This window comes from Peromyscus leucopus, chromosome 4 (assembly GCF_004664715.2).
Source record: "Peromyscus leucopus breed LL Stock chromosome 4, UCI_PerLeu_2.1, whole genome shotgun sequence".
NCBI classification, from domain to species: domain Eukaryota; kingdom Metazoa; phylum Chordata; class Mammalia; order Rodentia; family Cricetidae; genus Peromyscus; species Peromyscus leucopus.
The window spans coordinates 76,350,550-76,378,351 of record NC_051066.1 but is presented as its reverse complement, the minus strand read 5'-3'; the positions used below and the strand labels follow the sequence as shown (position 1 = coordinate 76,378,351).

Below are 27,802 nucleotides of genomic sequence, written 5' to 3'. Positions count from 1 at the left end.
CAGAACCAGTCCTCAGCTGTGTGTGTGGGTCCCTGACTACATTGCCTTTCTTCATGTCTAATATATGCAAGATAATCCCAATCTTCTTGTAGGTGGACAACTTCCTAGACTTAGAAGATTTGGACATGGAGGAGGAGAGTGAACCCCAGATGAACAAGGGTATGTGCTCTCTGTCTTTTTCATACTGTATGACCTCTTTCTAGAAACTACAAGTGATTTATGTTGCTTTGTATTTTTGGCAATCTTTACCTTACCTCCCTTGATGTAAGGAAAACTGAAGTTGTGAAATTTCTTTTTGAAAAGCAAAAACTTTTACCCCATCTATCTTTTGAAACTTATAAAACCTTTGGTCTAGTTGATATAGAGCTGTCCTTTTCCTTCCCCCTAAATTCAGAATAAATTAAACTATTAAATAATCATGTCACATATAGCTCTTATAAAGTTATTGCCTTATTTCCCAGAAGAACGGTCTTGTAAATTGATATTATTTTAGAGGAAAATGTAAAACAGCAATTGACCATAAAAATAATAAAAAATATAAAAATTGATCACAAAATAAACAATAATAACATGCAGAATTTTGCCTTTAAAAATTTATGAAATATGTAAATGAACACATGTAGTGACTGCTTTTTCTGAGTCCTTTTTCCACAATCCACTGAAAAGGGCCTTATGCTAATCCACTGATGTTCATATGGAGGATTACTTTCTTCTCTCCTGGTTAGCATTTTTGTATAAACAAAAGTGTATTTCTTCAAGTGACCTTTGGAGTTTGAGCTGGCGATATATATAACTCAACTGAAGAGTGTTTGCCCAGAACGAATGAAGTCCTGATGTCTACCCTCAGCTCACCATTAAAACTGGGTGTGGTGGCACATGAGGTAATATCAGTACAAGAGTATCAGAAATTCAGGTCATGCTTGACTACATAGCCAGTTTGAGGCTAGGCTGGCTTTAGTTGGTTGTTTTTTCACTCTTTGGGCTCTTTGAGGGGCCTGCCACCCACTCCCAAGTAAATCACACACAGAGACTTAATTCTCACTTATAAATAAATGCATAGCCTCAGTTTGGCATGTTTCTAGCCAGCTTTTCTTGACTTAAATTCTCCCATCTATCTTTTGCCTCTGGGCTTTTACCTTTCTCTATTTCTGTATATCTTTTCTTTCCTTATTCTGTGTCTGGCTGGGTGGCTGAATGGCTGGGTAACTGGGTAGCTTGCCCTTGGAGTCTTCCTTTCCTTGATCTTCCCCCCAGATTTCTCCTTCTATTTATTCTCTCTGCCTGCCAGCCATGCCTATTCTTTCTCCTGTCTTGCTATTGGCTGTTCAGCTCCTTTTTAGACCAATCAAGTGTTTTAGGCAGGCAAAGTAACATAGCTTCACAGAGTCAAACAGATGCAACATAAAAGAATGCAACACATCTTTGCACCATCAAACAAATATTCCACAGCATAAACAAATGTAACACATCTTAAAACAATATTCTACAACACTAGGCTTCATGAGAACCTATCATGAAGAAAAGCAAGCAAACATTAACAATAGGGACAGCAGAAAACCCTGGCTCTTTATTGAATGTGAGAGGACATCTTGAAGTTAATCTTAAAGTTTAGGCACAGGGATGTTCCCATGTGGGTTTGGTTGACCTTTTCCTGCTGTCACACTGTTTAGTCATAAAAACCACAAGTTATTGCTATTGTTGGGAGAAGAGTTTTTGTTATGACTAGATAGGCATGTGGATAGTTGATCTGGAGTAGCAACTGCTTGTCACTTGATATGTAGGCCCTTCCCTAGCTTTTTGGGCTACTTGAATTGGTAAGGCTTTGAGAATTTGAAACAATAAAATTTTTTGTTCTGCTTCCACATGTCATACCCCAGTGACTCTGAGTTTTGTAAGACCTGCTTAAGGGAGAGCCAGGAAGGATAAAGCACCTGCTTTGGTTGATTTGGGGAGTAAAGCTTGCTTTTAAAAACAAGGCAGATTTCTATGTCCTGCACGCATAAGAAAACCTAATTCACTAGTTCTTTGGTGACATCCCATGAACTGCATTCTTAGCCATTCTGGTATTGTTTGAGGTTGACACCTTAAGACTACTGGTTCTCGTCTATATAAAAAACATTTCCAAGATAAAAGTTTTATAGGCAGGCAGGCAGGAGAGAGCCTGTTTTGGGCATCATTGTGGTGAAGTTTCTTACTTCCTGCTAGCAGTGAAAAGGTCTGTGCTTGTCAGTCATACGGCTTGGTGTTCTTTTGCTCTCCCCAGTAGAAATTGTGGATAGCTGAGGAGAATCTCTGTGAGTGGTGGTATCTGACAGGGTTTTGGTTTTTTTGTTTTATTTTTTATTTTTTTATTATCCCTTAGCATTTGAGAGCAGTGAGTGGTAGCCACAGACAGGAGGGAGCAGCAGCATGTAGCACCCTCTAGAGTGTAACTCCCCTCCTGGCTCTGATGAGTGGGCCCCTTTGCTCCACTTGGTGGTTCAGCTATTGTATAGGCCTAGGGTACCATGGCCCTTCGTTTTATAAGTGTAGGCTCAGGGAGTTGGCATACCCCAGCCCTTGGCAGGGCCAGTTTTGTATCTCCAGGGCCAAGGGTATTGAAGAGCCTTGGCCCTCCAGGCTTGAAAGCTCTCTAGAGCTCTTCCAGTGAAAAGGACACTGTTTTGCTGGAGAGTGAATGTACTTCAGGAGCTCATTGTGTGGCCACTGTGGATTTTTCTCAATGTGTCTGTAGAGGGTTGAGAACAGCCAGTATAAGCATCAGTGCTATCTGCCTGGCTGTCTACAAGTTAAATGTTGAGGGCTACCACTGTAACGTGGGATAACAGCTGTTAATTAGGGAGTCACATTTTCTCATCCCTAACATCTTTGCTTATTTACAGGGAAATGATCAGTATTGCTTACAACAAGAACTTAGAGTGTATCACTAATGTTAATAGTGATTTGTGAGATTCTAGCACTGTTTAACAATGCTAAACACCAGGCAAGTACACGAGGGAGAGGTGGATACCTTTCATCGAACCACCGTAAGCCAATGTGGCTGGCAAATTTAATTTTTTTTTTTTACATCAGCTTTTCCTATTATTTGTGGCATTGCTTTTTAAAAACATTTTTCAAGTATACTATTCAGTTACCAGGTTTCTTTCTTTCTTTTAAAAAGTTGAATGAAAAGGTCTCACTAGTATCATGTTTCCAGAAACTAGGTAGCAGGAGGTCTTGTATTTGTGTATAAACAGTTACTGAGGCTGAAGCAAGTCTCAGTGGACTTGAATGAAGTAGTTAAGACTGTCTCTTGTGTGAAATGATGTGTGAATTGATGGCTGACAGTCGGTTCAGTCTGCAGTGATCTTTTCTAATCACCAAAAGGCCACCAGGGTTTCCCAATTTTCATAATGTACAATCTGGGTCACTTGAAAGGAAGAAAGAAATTAAATACTTTGTGCCAAGGTGAATTTCAGTGTGTGGCCTAATTTGTATTGCACTTTAGGAATGTAAGCAGAAGGCAAATATTTATATCAGCTGGGAAATGTGACATTTTTAAATAGGCAAGTTGCTCGTATAATTTTGGCAGCTGGGAAGTTTACTGATTAGATTCTGTTGTTACTGTTACAGATTTGCCTGGGGCAACAAGGAAGCGCGTTTTGTATTGTTTTTTTTTTTTTTCTACCATTGATTTTATTTGTTCACTGTGCTCACCTTCATAAATATTCTTCAAGATTCAAGAGCACAGTTCCTTTCCAGGGTTTGCCTCATTATTTTGACAGTCAAGGAGGAGAGTTTAGATTCAGGTGTTTGGCAGAAGCAACACAATCCACCGACGTGGGTAGCCTGAGTGTAACATTTACCTAAAGGTTTGTTTGGTACCCTCTGTTCATTTGACATCAAGTTAGTGTTGTGGTGTTTAAGTCCACTGGGAGAAATCAGAGACCTAGACTCAATTCCAATTTAAATTAAATGAATTTATTCTTTTTTTTTTAAAAAAAATTATTTATTGATTCTTGGTGGATTTCACATGATGCATCCTGATCCCATTCGTCTCCCTGTCCCTTTGTATCTGCCCTCTACCCTTGCAGCCTTACCCCAAGAAAATAAAATTTAAAAGGAAAAAAGATCTCATTGCCAAAGCTGTAGTGTGTCACTGTGAGTCACACACTATACCCTTTAGTCCATACATCTTTACTTGCAAGTGTTCATTGCGTGCGTCATTGGTCTGGTTCGAGGCCTCTGGCTTCTGCTTCACTGTCAATTCTCGGCTTTCACTGGGCGACTCCTGGATATCCTGCTGTTGCCCCGTGTCATGGAGATCCCAGTCCCTTCATGTGCTCCATCAGTTCACAGATGGGGTGGATATTTTGGTGGGCCAACTCATAGCTCTGGTTCTGGGCCTGGGTGGTAGCTGGGTTTGTCAGCCTGCCAGTTCTCCCTCATCCTTGCCACCAGGGTGAGCTCTCCTGCACTGCCCCCTCTCCCCCCTCCCCCCATGTAGCATGTAGCAAGGGGGCAGGGCCAGTTCTACTGCTTTCCTGCCCCCAGGGCAGCTCACCCACACCCACACCATCAGGGCCAGCTCTACTGTGTTGCCCAGGTGAGGTGCAGGACCCACTCTCCCTAGTGCTGCAGCTGGTGAGGGGCAGGGCCAGCTCTCCTGCCTAGCTGAAGGACTGCAGCCTTCATACCAGGCTAGAAGTGGAGGTTAAGGGGTGTGGCTAAGGACTGACATCAGAAAGGTATGCATTACAAATATCCATGGAACTCACAGTTGGGCAAGAAAATTGTTTACTTCCCTCAGTTGTCTTTTTCTTCCCTCTATATAGTAATAAAAGACCATTTCATCCCCTTTCCCATAGCAATAGCAGGTTTTACAGAAGCAAAGGCGGCTGTTAATACCTCACAGCCCATTATCTTATTCTTCTCTCACCTGCAGGCCACTAGGATCTCCCAGGCATTCCAGAGCAAAAGGTCAATGGCCCTTAAGGGATGCCTGGTTCCATATTGAATTTCTTTAGTCATCACAGGGGACCTATGTAAATTATTACTCAGGTCTGAGCACTCTAATGACTGGAATAGAGCAGTTCATTTCTGGGCAGGAAAAACAGTGCCATGAGGTTAGGGCTGACTGTCACGTCCTTACAGTTAGCACCTTTACCTCTTTTGAATTTAACACAGGGTAGTTAACCTGGTGACTGCCCTGCCTCAGACAAGATGGCTCAAATTGCTATACAACAAAATTATAACTTGGGATAGCTGCAGTCATTACATTGAGGTCATTAGAGAAGGAATACTGTTCCTTTTTCTTTTGGTCTCTCAGTTTCCATGCAGCTGGCTTGAGAGACTGGCTTTTGGAGGTCCAGTTCTTATAATCACACTTGTGCAGAAAGGTCTCTTACAGTGGGTGTATTTAGACTGCCATTCATTGTGTTGGATGAGACTGGGCACTGACTCCTGCTCAACAGTTGTAGCCCTGTTTGATTTTTTTAAAAATTAAAAAAAAGATTTGTATTTTTTTGAGATTACAATATAATTACACTATTTCTCACCTATTGCCCAGAGTCTTAGCTAGGGCCATCCTTATAGATTCCTGAGAATTTCCATTGCAGTAAGTTTCTACCTCACCCTGAAATGCTCCCCCCTTTTCCAGTCATCTCTTCCAGTACTCTCCTACTCTACCCCAACCTGATCTCTCCTCTTCCCATTCCCCATCTACCCCTAGTCCATCCAAAAAATCTATTCTATTTACCTTTCCCAGGGAGATCCAAGCACCCCTCTTTGACTCCTCCTTGTTACTTAGCATTTCTGGGTGTGTGGGTTGTTGAATGGTTCTTTATTTTACAGCTAATATCCACTTATAAATGAGTACATAACATGTTTGTCTTTCTGGGTCTGGGCTACCTCTCTCAGGATGATTTTTTTTCTCATTCCATCTATTTGCCTGCAAATTTCATGATGTTATTTTTTTTTTAAATCAGTTTAATAATACTCCATTGTGTAAATGTACCACATTTTCTTTATCCATTCTTTGTTTGAGGGGCATCTGGATTGTTACCAGATTCTGGCTGTTATGAACACAGTTGAGCAAGTGCCTTTGTGGTAGGATGAAACATCCTTTGGCTATATGTCCCAAAGTGATATACCTGGGTCTTGAGGTAGAGCGATTTCTAATTTTCTGAGAAACAGCCATATTGATTTCTAAAGTGGCTGCACAAATGTGCACTTCTACCAGCAATGGAAGAGTGTTCCCCTTGCTTCACATCCTTGCCAGCATGGGCCATCACTCGTGTTTTTGATCTTAGTCCTTACAACAGCTATAAGATGAAATCTCAGGGTCATTTTGATTTGCATTTCCCTCATAGATAAGGATGTTGAACATTTCTTAAAGTGCTTCTTGGCCATTTGAGATTGCTCTGTTGAGAATTCTGTTTAGGTCTGTGCCCCATTGTTAAATTGAATTATTTGGGTTTTTGATGTCTAGCTTCTTGAGTTCTTTATATATTTTGGAAATTAACCCTCTATCAGATGTGGGGTTGATGAAGATCTTTTCCCATTCTATAGGCTTTGTGTCCTATTGATGGTGTCCTTTGTCCAATTGATGGTATCCTTTGCCTTATGGAAGCTTTTCAGTTTCATGAAGTCCCATTTATTAATTGTTGCTCTTAATGCCTGCACTGTTGTGTTCTATTCAGGAAGTTGTTTCCTGTGCCAATGTGTTCAAGGCTATTCTCCTTCTCCATTTTCTCTTCTGTCAAGTTCAGTGTAACTGGATATATGTGGAGGTTTTTGATCCACTTGGACTTGAGCTTTGTGCAGGGTGATAAATGTGGATCTATTTGCATTCTTCTACATATCGACATCTAGTTAGACCAGCACCATTTGTTGAAGATGCTTTCTTTTTCCCATTATATAATTTTGGCTTCTTTGTCAAGAATTAGGTGTACATAGCTGTGTGGATTTATGTCTGGGTTGTTGATTTGATTCCATTGAGCCACCTGTTTTTATACAATACTATTTATTTATTTATTTAATTTATTTTTATTTATTTTATTACTATAGCTCTTTAGTAGAGCTTGAAGTCAGGGATGGCGATACCTCCAGAAGTTCTTTTATTGTACAGGATTGTTTTAGCTATCCTGGGTTTTTGTTTTTTTTACATATGAAGTTGAGTATTATTCTTTCAAGGTCTGTAAATAATTGTATTGGAATTTTGATGGGGATTGCCTTATTGCTTTTGATAAAATGACCATTTTTCTTACTGATCCATGAACATGGGAGATCTTTCTGTTTTCTGATATCTTCTCCAATTTCTTTCTTGAAAGGCTTTTGAAATTCTTGTCATGAATGTCTTTCATTTGCTTGATTAGAGTTACATCAGGATATTTTACATTATTTGTGACTATTATGAAGAGTGTTGTTTCCCTAATTTCTTTCTCTGTCTTTGTATATAGGAGGGCTACTGATTTTTTTGAGTTAATCTTGTATCCAGCCACTTTGCTGAAGGTGTTTATCAGTTGTGGGAGTTCCTTAGTAGAATTTTTGGGGTCACTTGTGTATACTATATCATCTGCAAATTGTGATACTTCGACATCTTCCTTTCCAGCCTGTATCCCCGTCATCTTCTTTAGTGTCTGTCTAATTGCTCTAGCAAGAACTGCAGGTACTATATTGAATAGATATGGAGAGAGTGAACAGCCTTGTTTTTGTTCCTGATTTTAGTGGAATTGCTTTGAGTTTCTCTCCATTTAATTTGATGTTGGCTATCGGCTCGCTGTATATTGCCTTTATTATGTTTAGATATGTCCCCTTTATCCCTGATCTCTCCAAGACTTTTATCATGAAGGGGTGTTGGATTTTGTCAAAGGCTTTTTCAGCATCTAATGAGTTGATCATGTGTTTTTTTTTTCTCTCCTCCCCTTTTTTATGGTGGATTACATTGACAGATTTTTGTATGTTGAAACATCCCTGCGTCTCTGGAATGAAGCCTACTTGATCATGGTTGATGATCTTTTTGATGTGTTCTTGGATTTGGTTTGCCAGTATTTTATTGAGTATTTTTGCATCATTGTTCATGAGGGATATTGTTCTGTAATTCTTTCTTTGTTGAGTCTTTGTGTGGTTTTGATAGCAGGGTGACTGTAACCTCATAAAATAAACTTGGGAATGTCCCATCTGTTTCTATTTTGTGGAATAATTTGAGGAGTATTGGTATTAGCTCTTCTTTGAAAGTCTGGTAGAGTTCTTTGCTAAAACCATCTGGCCTTGGACATTTTTTGGTTGGGAGATTTTTAATGAATGCTTCTATTTCCTTAGGCTTTATAAGTCTATTTAAATTATTTATCTGATCTTGATTTAACTTTGGTAAGTGTATCTATCAAGAAATTTGTCTATTCTTTTAGATTTTCCAATTTTGTGAAGTACAGGTTTTTGAAGTATGACCTAGTGTTTGTTTGGATTTTCTTAGTATCTCTTGTTATATCCCCTTTTCATTTCTGATTTTGATAATTTGGATATTCTGTCTCTGCCTTTTAGTTAGTTTGGATAAGGGTTTTTCTATCTTGTTGATTTTCTCAAATAACCAACTCTTTGTTTCATTGATTCTTTGTATTGTTCTCTTGGTTTCTATTTTATTGATTTCAGCCCTCAATTTGATTATTTCCTGCCATCTACTCTCCTTGGGTGTGTCTGCTTCTTTTTGTTCTAGAGCTTTCATGTGTGCTGTTCAGTTGCTAGTATGAGATCTCTCCAAATTCTCTATATAGGCACTTAGTGCTATGAAATTTCCTTTTAGCACAACTTTCATTGTGTTCCATAAGTTTGGGTAAGTTGTGCATTCATTTTCATTGAATTCTAGGAAGTCTTTAATTTCCTTCGTTATTTCTGCCTTGACTCAGTCGTCATTCAGTATAAAGTTGTTCAGTTTCCAAGAGTTTGTAGGATTTCTGTTGTTTCTGTCATTATTGAAATCCAGCTTTTATCAGTGGTGGTCTGATAGGGTGCAGGGGGTTATTTCAATTTTCTTGTATCTGTTGAAAGTTGCTTTGTGACCGAGCATGTGGTCAGTTTTGGAGAATGTTCCTTGAAGTTCTGAGAGGAAGGTATATTCTTTTGTGTTTGGGTTAAATGTTCTGTAGACATCTGTTAGGTCCCTTTGGTTCCTAAGGTCTATTAGCTCCATTATTTCTCTGTTTAGTTTATGTTTGGGTGATCTGTCCTTTAGTGAGAGTGAGGTATTGAAGTCTCCCACTATTAATGTTTGATGGTCAATGTGTGAATTAAACTTTAGTAATGTTTCTTTTACAAATGTGAGTGCCCTTGCATTTTGGGCATAGATATTGAGAATTAAAAAGTCATCTTGGTGGAGTTTTCCTTTGATGAATACGAAGTATCCTTCCTAGTCTCTTTTGATTAATTTTGGTTTGAAGTCTATTTTGTTAGATATTAGAAGAGCTACACCAGCTTGCTTCTTGGGACCATTTGCTTGGAAAATCTTTTTCCACCGTTTTACTCTGAGGTAATGTTTATCTTTGATGTTTGAGGTGTTTTCCCTGAATGCAGCAGAAGAATGGACATTGTTTTAGCATCCATTCTGTTAGTCTGTTTTTTTTTTTTAAATTGGGGAATTGAGTCCATTGATATTGAGAGATATCAATGACCAATTATTGTTAATTCTTGTAATTTTGTTGCACTTGTTGTTGTTGTTGTTGTTGTTGTTGTTGTGTGTGTGTGTGTGTGTGTGTGTGTGTGTGTGTGTGTGTTTTCTTTCCTTGGGTTGTCCTGGTGTAAGATTATTGCCTGTGTTTCTGTGGGTGTAGTCAACCTCCTTAGGTTGGAGTTTTCCTTTTAGTACTTCTATAGGGCTGAATTTGTGGATAGATATCATTTAAATTGACTTTATCATGGAATATCTTGTTTTCTCTATCTATAGTGATTGAGAGTTTTGCTGGGAGTAGTAGTCTTGGCCAGCATATTTGGTTTCTTAGAGTCTGCAGGACATCTGTCCAGGCCCTTCTGGTTTTTACAGTCTATTGAGAAGTCAGGTGTAATTCTAATAGGTCTGCCTTTATATGTTACTTTTTTTCTCTCGCAGCTTTTAATAGTCTTTCTTGTTTTGTGTGTTTAGTGTTTTGATTATTTATGTGACAAGGGGACTTTCTTTTCTAGTCTAATCTATTTGGTGTTCTGTAAGCTTCTTGTACCTTTATAGGCATCTTCTTTAGGTTAGGAAAATTTTCTTCTATGATTTTGTTAAAAAGTATTTTCTGGGCCTTTGAGCTTGGAATCTTCTATTCCTATCATTCTTAGGTTTGGTCTTTTCATAGTGTCCCAGATTTCCTGGATGTTTTATGTCAAGAATGTTTTAGACTTAGCATTTTCTTTAACCAAATTTCTTCTATTGTGTCTTCAACGCCTGAGATTCTTTCTTCCCTCTCATTCTGTTGATGTTGCTGTGTCTGTAGTTCCTGTTTGCTTATCTAGATTTTTCATTTCCAGAATTCTCTCATTTTGTGTTTTCTTTATTGCATCTATTTCCATTTTCAGATCTTGAACAGTTTTTTTTCTTCTTGAATTTCTTGACATTCTATAAGGGATTTATTGATTTCCTCTAATTTTTGATTGTCTTTTCCTTGATTTCTTTAAGGAATTTATTCATTTCTCTTGAAGGACCTCTATCATCTTCATAAAGTTGGTTTTAAAGTTGTTTTCTTGCACTTCAGCTGTATTGGAATATTCAGGGTTTCCTGTAATTGGATGGCTGCGCTCTGGAGGTGACATATTGTCCTGGCTGTTGTTGATTGTGTTCTTATGCTGATGTTTAGGCATCTGAATTTGGAGTGATTATAGGTCTAGGTTCTGATTTCTGGGTTTGTCTTTGTTGGGTGGGTGTTTTCTTTCTTAGTTTCTGTTTCTTCTCTGGTCTTCTGGCTGGAGTGGCCAGTGGCTGAGTAAGAGGTTCTTCAACCAAGTTGGCAGCTGAACTTCTGATGGCCTGGATGGTCTCTGGTCCAGTAGAAGGTTGCTACCCAATTTGGGAGCTGGAGTTCTGGCTGTGTGTGTGGCCTCTGATCTGGCAAGCAGTCCTCTGGGGTTCAGGGTGCTGGCCTGGCTTCTGGTGGAGTAGGAGGCTTCTGCTAGAGTTGTGACCAGTGATTCTTACTCAGCAAATATTTAACAACTGTGGCTTGTGCCTAGAATGTAATTGAAGACTAACACATCAGACTTTTGTTCTCAAGTGATGTGATTAACAGTTTATTGGAGGAATTAGGTATTAACCATAGAATCACATATATATATCATTATAAATTGTTCTAGATCTCATGAGTACACAGAGCAGGACAACTGAAATCTGTCTGTGGAATCAGAGAAAGCTTTCTAAGAGCATGTGACCTACAGGGTGAAAACCGTGAACTAACTGAGGAGCCTTAGGTGAGCAGGAGGGGAGACAGGAGAGCATAGGAATGGCGGAAAGTAGGGCTTTTAAAAAACCTTTTCCTCCCATGATTTGTATTTCACACCAGGAAATTATGTGTAGCCCTAGGTATATGCACATAAAAAAGTTATGAAAGTCATAAAGAAGTTTATCTTAAAACATTTTTGGTATACATATAACTTTACTATGTATTAAAGATAAAAACAAATTTTTATAATAATGAGATGGATATGCTTGGATGGATTAAAAACTTAGATCTTGGGTGAATATTTGATGCTGCAGTATGCAGAACATCTTCATCAGTTTTTAGAGTCGATAGATATTTTGATTTTATAGTTGCCAGCGCTGCAAGTTCCTCTTGCCATAGCTATGTAGTACAAAGTGGCAGAATTATATTTAGGGCTACTTCAGAATTTGTTGGAAATTCTCTTCCAATCCCAAGCCAAATTTTTATTGGATTTTAAAAAATGAAATGCAAGCCTGCAACTCAAACAGCTTTAAAGTCAGCCATTCTAGCTCAATGCACTCAATGCAAAGATAAACTAATTTGATGCTTACATGTTGAGGAATAATGCTAGGAAATTATTAAGTCTTTGTTTTCTGTAGTTAAACCATTATGGTTCCATAAGAACCGAAAACTTTGTATGTGTAGGGAAAACAGTGCAATTCATAATATCTAGTGGACTGTAGTCTGAGGTAGGTGTTTTGGGAAATGTTCACAGTGACTGTGGGGTTAACAGCATTCATGATATTTAGTGTACACACTGGGTGTTCAGACCAGGGCTGCAGTGAAGTTGCATGCTATGACCATAGGTGAGTTCCAGGAATACCTTGGGATTTGGCTGAATTTCTGGTCATTGTGTCTTAAGAAACCTTCCTCTTTCCAAACTTCTCACAACCAATACATTTGGTTACATGACTCCATATAGGATTGCAACCCACGATTTAAGATGCTGTGGCATAAGGGAATGTATATTGGAGAGTCCCAGGCTTGGAGAAGATGGCATGTTCCAACCAACTTAAAGTATCATTCTTTTGTTTTTGTTTTTTGTTTGTTTGTTTGTTTGTTCGTTTGTTTTTCGAGACAGGGTTTCTCTGTGTAGCTTTGCGCCTTTCCTGGGACTCACTCTGTAGCCCAGGCTGGCCTGGAACTCATAGGAATCCACCTGGCTCTGCCTCCCGAATGCTGGGATTAAAGGCATGTGCCACCACTGCCTGGCTAAAGTAATCATTCTTTGATGGCTTCACCGCTTACTAAAAACATAGAAAGGAGACATTTTTTTTTTTTTTTAACCTTACAGTGGTCCTCTATTCCCACTACTCTAGTTTTTATATTTGCTAACTTATTCATCTATAAAGGTGTATTTGGGAAGCCATGTTAACCAGAAGAAAACCCTACTCTCCCATACTTATTATTGTGTAAAGAAATTTTTATCTTCTTCCTGAAAAAGGAACATAATTCTATTTTTTTTTTCATAATCCATCCAAGGAAAGGAAGAGTTTTCCTAATCAGATAACTTGGGGAAAGAAACTAGGTATATGTGGATCCACCCTTCTGTTTCTGCTGTGGGGTTCATGCTGTTGGAAATCGTGTGTCTTGTTTTCTCTGTGCATGCAACTGTCTTATACATACTTTGTATGAGCTCTGAGCTTCCCTATTTAGCATTCTTCACTGTAAGGACACATCAGAGCACTGAGGACCTTCAGCTTTACCTTTGTAGCCCTGTTGCAGCCCTGTTATGCTTTTTACTTTAAAAAATTTTAAAGATGTATTTTTAAAAATTTTATGTATATGGGTGTTTAGCCTGTGGGTATATTGTGTACCATATGTGTGCATTGCCCACAAGGCTGGCAGAAAGCTTTGGATCCTCTGGAACTGGAGTCACAGCTGATTGTGAGTCTCCATGTGGGTACTGGGAAATGAATTCCAGCCCCCTGGAAGAGCAACCAGTGCTCTTAACCACTCTCCCATCTCTCCAGTGCTGATGTTATGTTTTTAAAGCGCTTTAGCTTCTTGCCTTCATAACCCCTGCGTGCAAACCAGTAAAAATGCCTTGAGTTGAAAAAGCCACTTTGACCCTTAGACTTATTTTTCAACTCTTTTCTTTTTGGGGAGATCTTAACTTCTTAAGATACAAGCCACCCTAGTAGCCCTCCAATGCTTTCAAATAGTTGATTTTTTGAATTTATCTGGCCTTTCTAGTTTTTCTCAGAGAGAAAGAGTTGGATTGATACCAGCTAGAAGAGTGGATCCTTAAGGATATAGTCTGAGAATCCTTGGGAAACCCCGATGACCCCACATCATCTTTATTGATATTATCACTGAAGTTATAAAAGCAATGATTGGAAAGGTACCTTAGTGTGAACCAAGTGTGTGACACCAAACTATACTATAGCTATAATCTTCACTGCCATACATTGTTAAAACAAATTTTAATTTTAATTGAAAAATGTCCTTAATATAGAATTGAAAACCATTGCTTTTACTAAGGCTCTAAAAATACTTATTTTTATGTGTATGGTATTTTACATGTATGTATGTTTGAATGTCACATGCATGCTCTATGTCCATGGCGGCCAGAAGGGGACATCAAATCCCCCAGGACTGGAGCCAGAAAAGGTTGCAAGTGGCCATGTGTGTGCTAGGAATCAAACCCAGGTCCTCTGGAAGAGCAGTGCTTTTAGCTGCTCAGCCATCTCTGCAGTCCCAGGCCTACATCATTCACTTTTAAGTGTTGTTATTAGCTTTCGTGGTTGTAGCCTTTGAGTTACCCATCAGTGACTAAATACTGATAGATAAATGGCATGGATTGTTTCTAAGTATTAAAAATCCCTAAAATGTTCTTGAGAAAGGACAATTAAACAGTCTCAACCAGCTTAGTCAGTCAGCCACAAAATTTACTTTGGGAAGCTGTCCTGACTCTATAGTGCATACCAGATACCAAGGGCATTCAAAAATGTAAGAAGCCTTTGGGTTGCTTTAGAGACAATAAATAAGATCTGATTCTTGTCTTGAAACACTCTAGATTTAGACTGTAAATTCAGATAATCCATTCCTCCTCATCAGTGAATATTCTGCCCCCGCCCAGTGTCTGGGAAATATGAGTATATGTAGAAATAACTGTGAGATGGCTGAAAGATAGGAGTAATTCTCTTTCCTAATAGATACCCAACCAGGCTCTTTCTGTCAGGATTGTTTTACCTTTATAGCTCTGTAATGCTTAGAGTCAGAACAATTCAATTTTGGTTTTGGATTTTCTCATTTTGATTTTGTATGTGGAGAATGTATCCCTATAACAACCTTCAGTTTCTGAGGGGATGGACTGTGCCTGCTTTACATCACATACGGTGTCTAACTGCTGTACAGGCTCTTGATGGTTGCTGGTCAGTTTAATGCAGGAAATGAATTCTCTGCTTCCAAATGCTGGTTGAGAATTCGCCATTTACCATGCGCAAGGCACCGTGTTAGCCCCTGACAGCATGCCTTCTTGGATTTTATATTTACCCCAGAGAAAAGGCGACAGTAATTTATTTAAGATGCTGAGGATGTGGCGTCTTCTTGCCTTGAAGTAATTGTTCCCATGGCAGTAGAATTGTTATAGAAGAACTCATTTTTGTTGTAGTTGGAAGTCTTGCCTTCGATGAGAACAGATCAGGGCTGTAAAATTTCAGTAAAAGACCTGGACACTTGTCTTGCTTGCCATACCTTTTGTCAGACAGAACCGTGGTCTTCAGCATAAGCCTGGAGAGCAGAATTGATTCTGATTTCACACTGGAACTAGTGTTTACACCAGCAACCAACTGACCTGATAGATGTTGGTCCTCACATTAAGAGGGCTACGCCTTTTCTTCAGTGCTTGTTGGCAGGCCCTCAGCAGCCTTGGGCATACTCTAGGCTCTTACACAAGGGAGCCCAGTGCAGGAGTTTGGCTTTGAACTCATAAATGGGTACATCAGGAGGCCAGTTTCTCTCCCAGTGTTAATGAGTTTAAATGAGTTACTTTCTAGGCATCAAATGTTTGCAAAATGTACTTAGCACTGCTCTGCTGCTCAGGAGCTACAGGTGATACTTCTTGGACTGTGCTTAGATGTTCCATATAATGCAGCAAAATTAAACATGTAGTAGAAATGCTTGCTTAAAAAATGTATAATGTGACATTGGCTGAGGCCCTGGCTCTGAGGGCAGACTGCCCAAGTCTGCTTTCTAGCTGTGGGATCCTGAGTGAGGTTGTTCTCAGTGTGGAGAGCTCATTGCTTACAACCAGAACCCTAAGAGCTGCTAGGAGGATGAGCTGTGCTGGTCCTTGTAAAATACTGGACACATCAGTGTCAGTGGTTATTACTGCTTTTATTTATGCCAGTGATGAGATGCTGTTCTAAAATTCCAGTCACTGAGCTCGATGGAACTACCTTCTTCACTGTTTCCCCAGTTTCCAGTTCTCAGTTTCCAGATGACCTGACTGTGTCTGCCTCCTAACACTTAAAACCAACAGTGATTTGTTCCTGTGAGTGTGATGTCTATGGGGGTGAAGGATGCATTTCAGAATACTCTCAGGTTTGGGATCTCAGACCTGCACAGTTATCTCCCTGTGTGTGCTGTCATTGCCACAAGCCCAGATATGCCTGTTGCTAATTAATCACTTCCACTGAGAAATTAATGAGTGGCTTAATTAGGATCATCTTTGAGTAGCAGGCAGTAGCATCTTGTACCAGTTCCAAGTTATTGGCTAGCGCTCACTAGTTCCTCTAATATTCTGGAAGTTTAGACCGAGGAGGGATGGGCCTTATGCTTTTGTGTGTCTGTTTGCTCACCTAAAGAAGCTTGCAGAGGTTCAGTGGCATCTGTGATACATTCATGAAGTGTCACACATGTGAAAACAAGCCAACATAACCACTTAAAATAAATCCATGGGGGAAACTAAGATTAGTTATTGAATTCTTGTGATTGTGCTAAACAAGCAGGAAACATGTTGTTTGCAAGTGTTGAAAATGAGCCCGCACATTCTTCATATGACAGAGTATTTCATTTTTTTCTGCTGAAAGCTAAAGTATTTTCCTTCTGGCTTCCTCATTTTGTAATATATATATATTTGAAATATTGCTGCATTGTTACAGAATGAAATCTGCACTCCATTTTCTTTCTTTTCTCCCCCTTAGGAGAATATGGGAAAATGAGGCGAAAGGCACACGTTCCTGCCTTATTTTCCTATGGTAGTAGAAAGGGAGGTAGGCATGGGAGGACCATCATGTCACCCCTAAGCCTTCCTCCAGCCTTCCAGATGGACTGTAGCCTTGCAACATGATAAAAAATCAGTAGACAGGTAGCTTCTATTTTATAGAAAGGGGAATCCTTTGAATCAAGTTCACAGATGAGGACAAGAACTGTGCAAGGGGCCGGCTTTCCCTGAGCATAGCTGCCAGTCTTGATTGCCACAGGCTTTTAGACTTGGGGAGATGATGAGCTTCACTAGAGGATCAGCTGAAATATTTTATATCCAACAGATTGGCTGCTCCTCCCTGGTGAAGTGGAACAGGGTATAAGCACCAGTGTTCCTGCTTATGTTCCTTCTGTGGACCTGCCTCTCACTTCTGAGGTGAAGCAGAAGCCTGCCATGGGAAGAACTCCGAAGCACACAGAAGAGGTACTCCCCGGGAAGTCCATCATGACAGTACATGGGTTTTGTCCTTCCAGGGAACTCCTGTATCTGCATGTTTTTGTATTTTCCTCGGTTTGGGATAATTTGGAGTTCAAATTGTTTAGTTGATCTCGCTCATTTCCATCTGTCTCTGATGTACACAGAGCAGTGATGTTTGTATGTAGAAACATGTTTTACCTCTGTAGTTCTGGGTAGGGTCTGCTCAGTAGATGAAAGGACGTTTTCTTCTCTTCTGGTCTAACCTGGTCATTCTGAGGACCTGTAAACCTTTGGGTAAGGTAAGGACAGGATGTAAACAGAATCCCAGTCTGAAATCCGTTCCTGAAAGGAGGTAGAAGTTCATTTCTTGCATTTAAAGATTTGTAGAGAGTTCCTACAGTGAATGGGTTGGTTCCTTAGAGTAATCGGAGATTAGAGGCTCTGACTTGAATCCATTGACAACTGCTGAGTATTGTTCATATCTAGGCATATGGAAGGCTGGAGAATGTCACCTCAGCATAGTTTTCAAAAGTGGGGAGAACAGGATCCCTGCTGTAGTTTATTCTCCCTGAAGTATTCCTTGAGAGCCACTGTGCTCTCATTGTACAGCTCTCTGCCAACAACCACACTGCATACCCTGTCTAACATGGAGCGGGAGACCCAGGAGTTGCTGGGGCTCTCTATTCGCGTTTTCTGCTAGAATCCCTAGCCTAGGGCCCCTCTTCAATTTCCTTAATCATTCAGGTGCTCTTGTACTGTATATTCTGTTATGGAATCAGCTGTTCAATCAGAGATGACATACACATTTCAATCTTAAATGATCCTTTTCCTTATAGTACTCTTGTCTGCTATTCTGAAAAGTACACCCAGGATGCTTGCGGCTTGGAGTGAACTCCCAAATTGGTTGCTAGACAAATAAGTCAGAACAGCTGACTTACTTTTGAATTATAGATTATACTCTCTAAGCTGTAAGAAGCTAAAATTACAGGGCTTCCCCAAGCAGGAATCCATTTCATTTTAAGGCTTGTTTATATTCTTGGCTAGTTGTGACCATACAGGATACCGGACATGGCACCCAGCCCCTAAGAAATGCAATTGCTTTTACGTCGGTTATAGAGTCTCTGTATTTTGGGACAGTGATTGAAATTATTATAAATTAGTTTCATTTAGTGGTTAAAGAAGCTTACTCTTGGGCCTCTCTCATAGTCGATGAAACTCAATTACAACTACGAGTGTTATACCTAGGGCCTTGCACACAGTAGGCACGCCTTTATTTCCCCCATTTTAAAAATTAACTTTTTGAGACTCTCATGAAATCTATTTTTATTATATTCATCCCCAATTCCTGACTTCTCCTAGATACACCCCTACCTCCCTAGCCTCTCCTCCAGTTCCACATCCTTTTTTTGTCTTTTACTGAACTGTATCTTTCCTGTGTAACTTGTGCTGCCCGTGAACCTGTTCTGTAGCCCAGGCTGGCAGTTCTCTTGCCTCAACCTCCCAAGTACGACGATAATAGGTGAGTATCACTAAGGCCAACTCATGGCTGACATTTTTTTTAAAGGACTGTAACTGTCCTAATAGAAAATATGAACATTTAAAAATGCTGGAATCAAATTAATATGAACAACTTTGGTGTTGTCAAACTCAGGAGCTATCTGGGACTAGTTCTGGCTGCCTTTGGGCTACCCAGGCTGATATTTTGTATGTAAGCTTCATTACTTTTCGTTTGCAATCAGGTCTCACTAGGTAGCACAGGTCAGCCTTGAACTTGCTCATTTTCCTGCTCACTAGAGCTAAGATTACAGGTGTGTGCCACCACACCCAGTTGGGATTTTCAGGTGTAATCATTATTTGTTGGAGGATCGTTTTAGAACTGTCTGAAATCACAACACTGAACCAAGTCTGCCTGGGTTTAATGGAACAAATCTTATTTTTAACCACCTAAATCATAAAAGAATGTAATCATCAGTTTTCGGCAAGTGTCCTGTGAGGAACCATCAAGGAGCCTTTGGGGCTAGAGCTGGTGGTGGCTGCATTCAGTGACTGCAGTCTGAAAGCTAAAATGTGTTCTGTGAGTCCTGCTTCCTCATAATTGTCTTTTCAGAACCCAGCTTTCTGCTATGGATTGGGTCTGTTTGATTCCCCCCCCCCAATTTTATTACTAGTTTATGTATGTACATTTTCCCCTTAGAGAGAGGGACATTTTTTCACACCTCCAGCTTGTTATTTGTCAATAAATCCTTGCTTTGATTCCTCTGTTTTGATAAATTTTGGAGGTTTTGAACTGCTTTCTAGAGCAAGATGAGTTCATAATAGTGAGAGGGAAATTGTGTTTCCCTGAAGACACAACCATGGAAGAGGTCAGTAGAGAAACTCAGGTCCCTTGTCTTCCATTTTACAATGGGATTCTAAACATTTCCCCACCAAGTTACTTTATTTACCACATCACTCCGTGTTCTAGCCTGTAGCTAAATGCTACTGTTATTGATTTGAGCATTAGTTTTGGGTTCCTTAATTTGCCCATGTGGTATTATGAATGAAAATGCATCCTCCTTTAACAGTGTCTCTGTAAGAATCAGTCACATGAGCCATTTTAAGGAAACTCAAAGTTTCCTAATAGTACACAAATTCTATTCCCATAGTGGTCACAAAAAAAATTTTCAATTAGGCTTGAAATTAGATACCTGAAATCCACACATTTCTCTCAGCTCCTTAGGCAAAAATAACAAGTTAATAACTTAATTCACACTTGTTTTTGTTTAGCAGCAGGGGATTTGGTGTTGTATAGCAACAATTCTTCTCTAAAATAAACCAGAATTTCAATTTGTAGTTGAAACCTTGGAGCCGTAGAACTTAAGATGCTGAAATAAGCCCACCTTGAAAGAAGAAAGCTTCCAGACTGCCACAGCAGTCAACCGCTGGATGCTGGAGCAGCATGCAGCCTCACTGTGTTTGAAGGGGCACGGTGATGCTCTCTGAATGGCGTGGCACACCTCATTTCACTTGGAATTTCATGTCTGCACCTTGTCACTCCTGCATGCCTCTATAAGCTTATGTTATTGCAACATAAAATGTCAGAATGAGCTCAGAACCAAACACAGATGTAGAGCAGATATTTACTCAATAAACAAACACATTCTTCCTGCTAACTGGGAATGACTTTGTGATACAGTGCCATGGTTGAGGTCTGTATCACAGACCTTATGCCTTTGTATGCTCGCTCCCCAGCTTCTGGTGCTGTTTTGGGGGAATTGAGGAACGTTTGGAGGTTGGACTGTAGCTGGAGGAAGTGTGTTCCTGGAGGCTGCACAGCCCAACCACTCTGCCTGTCCTCTGTCTGCTTCCTGCTCTGTGTAGATGGGTACACGATGCTGTAACATGTCCCCACATGATGCCAAGACCTGGGGCTGACCTTCCCTTGCTGGGTTTCTTTTTTTCCCTTTGGTATGGGCGTATTTACTCTGACACTGCTGGACGTGTGTAATATCTTGATTTTACAGGGGCTGATGGTTTAGAGATACTGAATATCAGAAGAGACTCTGCATTTGCACGTTTGAATGATTGCCAAAAACTATAGGACTTTTGAAGTTGGACTGGATTCATTTTGCATTATGAAACAACCATGAGCCTATGGGGCCAGGGAGAGAATGTCCTGGTGTGACTGTGACATGCACCACATAGATGAATGTCTGAACATTTGGTCTCCAGCTAGTGACACTGGTTTGGGAGGTGTGGAGTCTTTAGAAGGTGAGAGGGATGTGGTCACTGGAGATGGGTCTCAAGGTGTTATAGACTGGCTCACATCCTGCCCTTGCTAGGCTTCCTGGTCCACATGGATGGGAGGAAGTGACTGTCACGTGCTCCTGCCACCATGGAGCTATCTGCTGCCAATGCCTTCTCCACCATGACAGGCTCTACCCCTCAAAGTTTGAGCCAAATAAAAGTCTTCCTCCTTTTGTTGCTTTTGTGAGGTATTTCCTTACAATGACCCAAAATGTAAATAATGTAGTGTCTTTGTCTCTTTCCTCCTCTCTTGGTTCCTTTCCCACAAGGTCACAGTGATCAAATCTCCCCTCCCATCCTTGACAAAAAGGAAACAAAAGAAGGAAAACACCCTTGGCTTCCCTTGGCCCTTTCTTTGCCTGTGGTCTGTTCCTCTTCCTGTTTTTCCACTCAAATTCATGATGCCACTAGTTGAGTTCCTCTCCCCTCTAGTTTCTGCCCAACTCCATTAGTGCCCTGCTTCCTCTCTTCTCCTTCCTCTTTCAGTGAACTGTGGAATGCCTTGGCCTTGGCTGCCTACCTGAAAGTGTCCAGAATGAGGGTACCAGGTAGAGTGCAGTGGCCCGGTCTGCTGCTTCCTTTTCTGTATTTACGGAGCATGGAGAGCCACGCCTCTTCTGCTATGGCAGTCTCCCTATACTCTTGCTTTACTGGCTCTCTCAATTCTGCTCTATTCTTTGTGTGTTTCTGAAATTGCTCCTCCCATCCTCCTTTGGAGGTCTTTGCCCACTCCTAACAAGTCAGAGCTCCCCAAGGCTCCATCCATACGCCTTGTGACTTTTCCCTCCCTGAATGCTGGAAGCAATTTTCATTCTAAATTCTTCCTGTTATGCTTATATCTGTAAATGGGGTCTAGCTTCAGATCTTTTCCCCCTTGAGCTTCGGGTTTGTGTATTTAAGTGCTTTTTGATTTCTGTATCTTCCAGGGATCCTCAAATGCAGTGTGTCCACAACTGAGTTTCCCTTCCTCTGCTTTTTCCTCTGCCATTTCTATATCACCAGTCACCAAATGCTGCTTACTATCTTCCAAAATTGTTTTTGTATCTTTTCTTCCAGCGCTTCATCGTCCTATTTCTTTTTGGTGCTGCTGATACTTGCTCCATCATAGGTGTTCATTAAAAAGTTTGACTAAATGAAGAGAATGCATATAAGACCAAGTGTCTGCCCTGATTGCAAAAGATTCTTCAGGGCCTTTTCGTCATCTATAAGATGATGTTGCTGCCTTGCCATTTCTCCATTTGTCCTTACAGTTTATGCTCAGACAAGGCTGAACTGCTTTCAGACATGAAACCCTGCACCTTATCTTCATAGTGCGTTCATGGAAACTGTCTGCAAAGCTGATCTTCCCTCAGCCTGTTAACTGGTTCTGCCTAGGTATCTAACCATCTCGGATTCCTTCCCAACCCACTCCAGTCTTGTCTGCTAGATGGTCTTATCACCCCCCCCCCCAAGTCTGCCATCCCACGGTTCACTGTCAGGGTATGTTGGTGCTGATATAATTTGTCAGTGACTTTACCCAGGTCTTTCTTTGTGTTCTAGGGCCTTATACAATGCCTAGGAATGTAGGAACTCCAACATTTTGGGAAGAATGAAAAATCCCCGAATGACTGCAGAGGACTATTCTCACACCTTGACTCAACTGAGCTGTACTGAAGCATATCCCCCAAATGGCTTAATTGTTCGGAAGATCACATTTTGGCTTTGCAAATATGAAATTATGACTATTCTTAGTTTCCTCTGTTGTTCTGTTTCAGCATTTAAGTCATATTCTAAGAAAATTATCTATCACTGGGCAGTGGTGGTGCATGCCTTTAATCCTAGCACTTGGGAGGCAGAGCCAGACAGATCTCTGTGAGTTTGAGGTCAGCCTGGTCTACAGAGTGAGATCCAGGACAGGTAGCAAAACTACACAGAGAAACCCTGTCTTGAAAAACAAACAAACAAAAAAGAAAAGAAAAGAAAAGAAAATTATCTAGCAAGAGCTGCTATTAATAACTTTTAGTTCTAAGTGACAAACTTTATATTTTTATTTTTAAAAGTTCATTATAAGTGGCTAATCCTTATATTGGCAAGTTTATTAGCTTTCAGAAAACTATTTTTTTCATTTTTCTTTATTAAATTTTCTATTCACTCCACATACCACCCTCAGATCCTCCCTCCTCCCACCCCCAGCCCTTTCCCAAGCCACCCCACATCCCCACATCCCCCAAATTAAGGTCTCCCATGGGGAGTCAGCAGAGCCCAGCACACTGAGCCTAGGCAGGTCTAAGCCCCCTCCCACTGCATTAAGGCTGCGCAAGGTGTCACACCATAGGCACTAGATTCCTAGAAGCCTGCCCATGCACCAGGGACAGATCCTGATCCCCCTGCCTGGGTGCCCCCCAAGCAGTTTGAGCCAAACAACTGTCTTCCATATCCAGAGGGACTAGTTCAGTCCCATGGGGGCTCCACAGCCACCAGTCCACAGTTCATGGGCTTCCATTAGTGTGGTCTGTCATCTCTGCATGTCCTCCCATCATGATCTCGACGTCCCCCACCTGCAGAATCCCTCTTCTCTCTCATCAATTGGATTCCCGGAGCTCAGCCTGGTGCCTGGCTGTGGATCTCTGCATCTGCCTCCATCAGTCACAGGACAAAAGCTCTATGATCACAGCTAGGTTATTTGCTAGGCCGGTCACCAGAGTAGACTGGTCCAGGCACCCTCTGCCAGCAGACCAAGGTGGGGTCATCCTTGTGGATTCCTGAGAGCCTCCCCAGCACCCTGCCTCTTCCTATTCCCATAATGTCCTCATCTATCATGGTATCTATCTCTCTGCCCTCCCACTCTGTCCCTGTTCCAGGTTGACCCTCCCATTTCCCTATGTTCTCATCCCACACTCCTCTAATGTTTTATTAATTCAAAATTTCTATAGAAAATTATGCAACACAATGAGAATTCAACTATTTGGGGAAAAACTTTAAGCAAAAACACTTTTTTTTCCATTTAAGAGAATTTCTTCACCTGTAGTATCATAATGCTACATATTCCAGCCAAATGTGGGTTGGAAACTCAGGGAAATGGAGGTATAAGAAGGCACTAGGTGGAGCCATCTTTGAAGAACTAACTTGGCCATAGGAGTTAGTACTGATCAGAAGCCCTGAGAAGTCCAAACTATGAGCCTTACTTTACCTGGACCACTAAGACAAGATGGTGGATAATGAGGAGAGGTGATGTGGAGGCTGGTGGTATGTTCTGCAAAGTGACCATCCTTGATTGGGGGAAAATGAAACTTCTGAGATTCATGCTCTATCTTTTGCAGTTATTCTAGTGATGAGCATGCCACATGTTGGTGATACCACTTGTTTACTGTCTTTTCCTGGGTCAGAAAATCCTGTAGACCCAGGTTTTGCTGTACTGGCATTCTGTACCCAGTACCTAATGCTTAACCAATGCTTATTCAATGAATATGTATACGGTGGGGGAGATGGAAACAGGTTATGTACCAGGGAGTAGGAAGGGCATGGTATGGTATCAAAGGGATTTTCATAGCCGAGAGACTTGTTTAATTTCAAGTAATAGCCTAGTCTCCCTGGGAGGTGGATGAAGGCCAAGTGTTTGCCTGTGCTGAGAATGGATGAGTTCAGAGGATCAGGGTGGGATTCTGAATCCTAGGGTGAGACATAAGTGAGATACCTGCAGCTCAGTGGATGTGTGGGCTTTTGCTTTTAGACGAAGGCATGAAGAGCTTTAAAAGTCCTCGACGACCAAAAACATTCATAGAGAGAGTTTCCTCCACGATCTTGGCCAGGATCAATAAGAATCAGGTGTCTACATAGTTAGGATGGACTATGGCAGGTTTCAGTACTTCTCCCGAGAGTTGGAGGTGACTTGGACACTTGCATTCTGGACATGAACATCAAGTGTCATTGTGTGTGTGTGTTTCTTCATTAGAACTAGTCTTATCAATAGTGCTCCCTGTTACTTTGTGGTGAGGAGAAATTTAATTACGGAGAGTGATCATGGCACATCAGTCACTTTCCTCTGCAGGCTAATTTGCTCCGTGTCCGCATCTGCTCTTTGGAAAACAGTCATGACCTTGCACATGGCCTTGCGGCATTTTCAGTGGTAGCTGTGGGAACTGTGCCGCTTATCCAGAAAAGGGCTCTTTCCCCAAAGAACTCGTGCTTTTGAACTTGTTTTGCCTGTGTTTTTGAACAAACGTGGCTTTATTTGAAGCATATTGTCCTGGGTTCAAATTTGGCTTCTCTTCGTTACTAGCCTTGGGGAAGTTCTGAAGCCTTTCAAAGCTTTGTGACTGGGAGGCCGTAGTAGATGAAGGGACTGTAGCCGTCCCGAGCGTGGAAAGCGTGGCTCCAGCAGCACTTGCCCTTCTCCCCCTTTCTCTCTGCCTTGCTAAAAACCATTAGATTATAGTCTTAAAGCTAGCCACCAAGGTCTGTTCCCTTATTTGTCCACTTCTTCCTTCTGAGGCTGATAACCAAGGTCTAGCTATCAAAGTATTTAAGTCCTGCAAACAAAAGTCCCCATTTGGCCGCCCTAATTAACATAGTCAATTAAAATTAAACACCTCATCCTAACATGAGTTTCTCCTTTTACCATTATAAACCACCATTTGCTTATGTGCCGTCTCTGTGTCTTCTCTATCCAGAGGCAGTCCGTTGTCCTCCTTCAGGACAAATATCCCTTTCCCCTCTCCCTGTTCCCTTCTCCTTCTCCCTCATCCTCTATCTCCCCTCACTGTCTCTTATTCCCTGCCCTCTGTCCCTCTGGGGGCAAATAATCTCCTTTGTGCTGAGAACTTGGTCTGAGGGTATTGTGAGCTGTATCCTTTCAGTAGGTACCGGCAGGGCTAACGGCAGGCTACTGTTGATGCCATGTGGTTTCTGATACCAGGGCAGGCCCAGGACGGGAAATCATTCAGTGGCACCTCTTGATTTTCCTTCCCAGGAAAACACAGAGGAGAGGCTCAGGCCTCTGGAAATGGTTGGATCAGAGTAGCTGGTTCTCTTGTCACAGGGCAATGAGTGGCTGGAGTCTGCTATTAGCACTGAACACCCCACTCCCTAATAGGACTCTGAACAGCTAGGTGGGGAAAGCAGAGCTTTCTTGATAGTCTTTTCACTGTAGGAGCAGCGCAGAGCCTCTGAGCAGCACGTTCCTTTTTCACACATGCTGCAGAAGCTACTCGGGAAGAACTTCTTCCATGCAAGAACGTTTAAAGCTGACACTAGCTAGCTTTAGGGCATTTTTCATTTTTGCATAAGCCACAGTTTTCAATTATTTCTGCACCACCATATATATAGAGTTGATGAGGCGCTGTGTGATTTCATTGTATTTCATACCATTGGCTTTGGGTGGCATTTTTCAGGGGGTGAATTATTGAGATTTAAGGCATTCTTTTCTGTTTACTGGAACATGTACTCTATATTAAAACACAAACAAATGAACAAACCCAGAAACCTTTTCCCATGCTGGGGACCAAACATAGGATCTTGCACATACCAGGCAAGTACTCTATCAGCTGAGTTTCACCGTCAGCCTTGGGAAATGTGCTTTGACTGGCTCATCCTTTAGAAGGTCTTTAAAACTCATTCATTTGTATAAGCATGTACAAAATACTACCTTTCTTTGCAGGTCAAAGTGTAATATGTAAAAAGGAAGAAAAGGGATGCTGGAATTTTAAATTTGATCATATGTGTTTTAATTTCTCCTGTTATTAGAATGGGGTATGATATTATCTTGAGTATGGTAAATGCAAGGTGTTTTTAATTTCATTTGGAAAGACTGCTTCATTAACAGATATTTTTTAGCAAATGGTGAAAAGGTTGGTCAAGACCTTAAGGTGTATTTTTTGTTGTTTAATGGAGTGTCTAGCTTTTCCATATGCCTCTATCTCTGACACTGTAGTATGGCAAGGAATGAAATGAATTTGTGCAAAGCAGATCTGATTCTTGCCTTGGGGGCAGAATTAGTTAATGATACTCATTCAGATACAGTGTGATCAAATGGGGCATATTAAGAGGCTTAAATTAGGTCAAATTGAATAATTGAATTTATTTCATTACTTAAAAACAGCTTAATCAGCTGAGAGTGCCGACCATCTAAAAAAAGTTTCATTAAATATTAATAAGCTGTTTATGTTTTCAACTTCATCTTCACTTCAGTGACTGTGTTTCTTTCCTCCTTCGGTACCTTTATAGATATTTGGAGATGAAGTGCAACCCTTCTTTCTCGATGAAGAATTTGATTATGACAATGTGACTCTCACTCCCAAGTTCACTGCTGGAGAGTTAGCAACCATCCAAGAGCGGGCCAAGCAGAAGAGAATGGATACCAATACAGACTTTTGTGAGCCCCATGACTGAGTCAATAGATGTCTTTGTATTTAGTTTTATTTTGTTCATACTCAACCAACATTAGAATAAAGCATACACCAACTGATTCCCTTTGTGGAAATGTCCACATCTCCATTCATTTATCCCTGTTGTTTGTCAGCAGGACACAGAGTAACCAAGACTAAAGATATCACTTCCACTTCTGAATTCTCTTCCTTCCCATTGCTGTGTCTTATGACTGATTGGGAAGATGGGAGAGGGAAATGGGGACTGCTGAATCTGCATTTGATGAGGGCACTGTACCAGGGCATGTATGTGTTGTACTGAAGCCTGGGAATTTGAACCCATCTTATTAGAGGTGAAAGACAATCACACATTTCAAACATTATTATAATGAATAGAATCACTTATATATGTAGGTCTTTGGTCCCAATTGTCCAGATGGTATTGGAGATGTTGGTATTTATCCGTGTGGTTGCTGAGATATTAAGTGTCATTGAAAAGGAAGGCACTGAAGAACTGATTTTTAATGCTATGCATGGAGTTCTGGGATTAAAAACTGTACCATTAATCCTTGTATCATGGCTGCAAAGGACAGTGAATGATCTGTCTCCAGAAGTTGAGG

General features: G+C 40.9%; 1 protein-coding gene across 1 annotated transcript in view; it reads left to right on the top strand.

Moving 5' to 3' along the window:
• The window catches only part of Iftap (intraflagellar transport associated protein), a 76,335-nt gene extending 49,051 nt beyond the window's left edge, over window positions 1-27,284 (top strand). The window contains exons 5-7 of the mRNA XM_028895028.2: window positions 93-159; window positions 16,922-17,061; window positions 27,043-27,284. Coding sequence (XP_028750861.1) covers window positions 93-159; window positions 16,922-17,061; window positions 27,043-27,207 — 372 coding nt within the window. The 3' untranslated portion in view covers window positions 27,208-27,284. The remainder of the gene's footprint in view (window positions 1-92; window positions 160-16,921; window positions 17,062-27,042) is intronic.
• The last annotated feature ends 518 nt before the right edge of the window (window positions 27,285-27,802 follow it).